At 28.2% G+C, this 1,551-nt stretch overlaps 1 protein-coding gene across 1 annotated transcript in view; it reads left to right on the top strand.

The window, feature by feature from the left end:
- ASPH (aspartate beta-hydroxylase) overlaps positions 1-1,551 on the top strand; it is a gene marked incomplete at its 5' end in the record, with an annotated part of 181,780 nt that overhangs the window by 3,735 nt on the left and 176,494 nt on the right. The window contains one exon of the mRNA XM_023508263.1: positions 838-906. Within this exon, the coding sequence (XP_023364031.1) occupies positions 838-906 (69 nt within the window). The remainder of the gene's footprint in view (positions 1-837; positions 907-1,551) is intronic.

The raw sequence follows: 1,551 nt of genomic DNA, 5'->3' as shown, positions 1-1,551 counted from the left end.
TGAATGTTATTTAACTATTTGAGATGCTAAACACAGCAGTGCTTTTCATGATAAAGCATTAAATCCTTAAAATATATGCTTACTATTCTTTAGGAAGTAAGGCCTTGGAGTATTATCTTCTTAGCATATCTGTTTTAAGCTTTTTTTCCCATTAATAATAGATGGCCAGTGCTAATTCAGTTTTTAAGGAGAAGAACCCTAAGTTTTCCTTTGTAACTTTAGGAAGCTTCCAGTTTTACTTTTCCAGGAAGGTCTTTATTTTTAAAGGTTGCTTTATGGTATTTCTATTGTTAATCATTATTGTAAGATGTAAAATTACTGTCCTTTACAACTTAGATTCTATGTTAAATTATTTGCATGTAGTCTTTGAGGCTTGGTTGATTATTTCTTTTGCTGTTAATATTAACAGTGTGATGAAATTTCATACTTTAGAAACATTAAGTTTCATATAACTGTTAGAAATGCATCAATATTATTTCTTATATGTTAAAAACTTTACCTTAAATGTTTTTAGCAGCTTAATAAAAAGTGTATGCTGAAGTGATTAGATCAGGGTATTGTTAAACCTTTAAAGAAAATATTATGTAAGTTTTATTTCTTAGAATTTGTGAACATTCTTAGGTGAACATTTCCTGAATCTCTTAAGCGAATTGTTCACCATTTTTAGGTAAGATATGCATTTGGCATATCTTTGGAGGATTTGGAGGATTAAAAAAGTGGAGAATTGTATCAGTTGGTAACATTTATGACTGAAGGACAGGACTGCAATCAGAGATAATGCTTTATTAAATTGGTTTTCCCTTTTATTCCCATCTCTACCATTCCTCCCTCTTGTAGGAAAACTAGGAGTCTATGACGCTGATGGTGATGGAGATTTTGATGTAGATGATGCCAAGGTTTTATTAGGCAAGTACATGTTTTTTTTTTTTGTTAGTAGTGGTAAAATGCTGGAAACAAAAGAATATTTTTGCTTTATTAATGTTTGTTCAAGTATTATATATTTTATTGAAGATATTTTCCCCTTTAATCATGTATTTAATTCCTGTTGAACTTTTAAGTGTCTTAATTATTTTTTCATGTGTTCGTTTCTCAACATTCATTGTGCTTTTATGGTAGATATGTATATAGCTCTTACACATATATTGTTTAACAAATATAATAATTTCATGTATGTTTTCAGACTTAAAGTACTTTATATTCTGAAATTGACATTTGAATATATAGATAATGTCCTAGTCTTTCAAATCTGGTAATTATAGGCATCTTCATTATCATTAGCTGTAATTCACTTCTATTTGAAAATGTAAATTTCTGTAGGCATACATAGATTGATTTTGAAATGAAATCATGGTAATAAACATCTTAAAATGTTTTATGCATATTTTATAGGTAACATTAAAATAAGGACGCCTAGAATTTTGACCAGGTGTTCTTCTTTTAGGAGTCTTAGAACCCTTCCTTTTTCTGTGATTAGAATTATCTGTTTTTATCATTGAGCTGTTTCTTGTAATAAATAATAATATGATATTATTTTATTTGTTTTAAAATGCT

This window comes from Otolemur garnettii, unplaced genomic scaffold (genome assembly GCF_000181295.1).
Source record: "Otolemur garnettii isolate 467f Iridium unplaced genomic scaffold, OtoGar3 scaffold00234, whole genome shotgun sequence".
NCBI lineage: Eukaryota > Metazoa > Chordata > Mammalia > Primates > Galagidae > Otolemur > Otolemur garnettii.
Note: the sequence above shows the minus strand (reverse complement) of the source record. Positions and strands in the feature narration are given on the sequence as shown.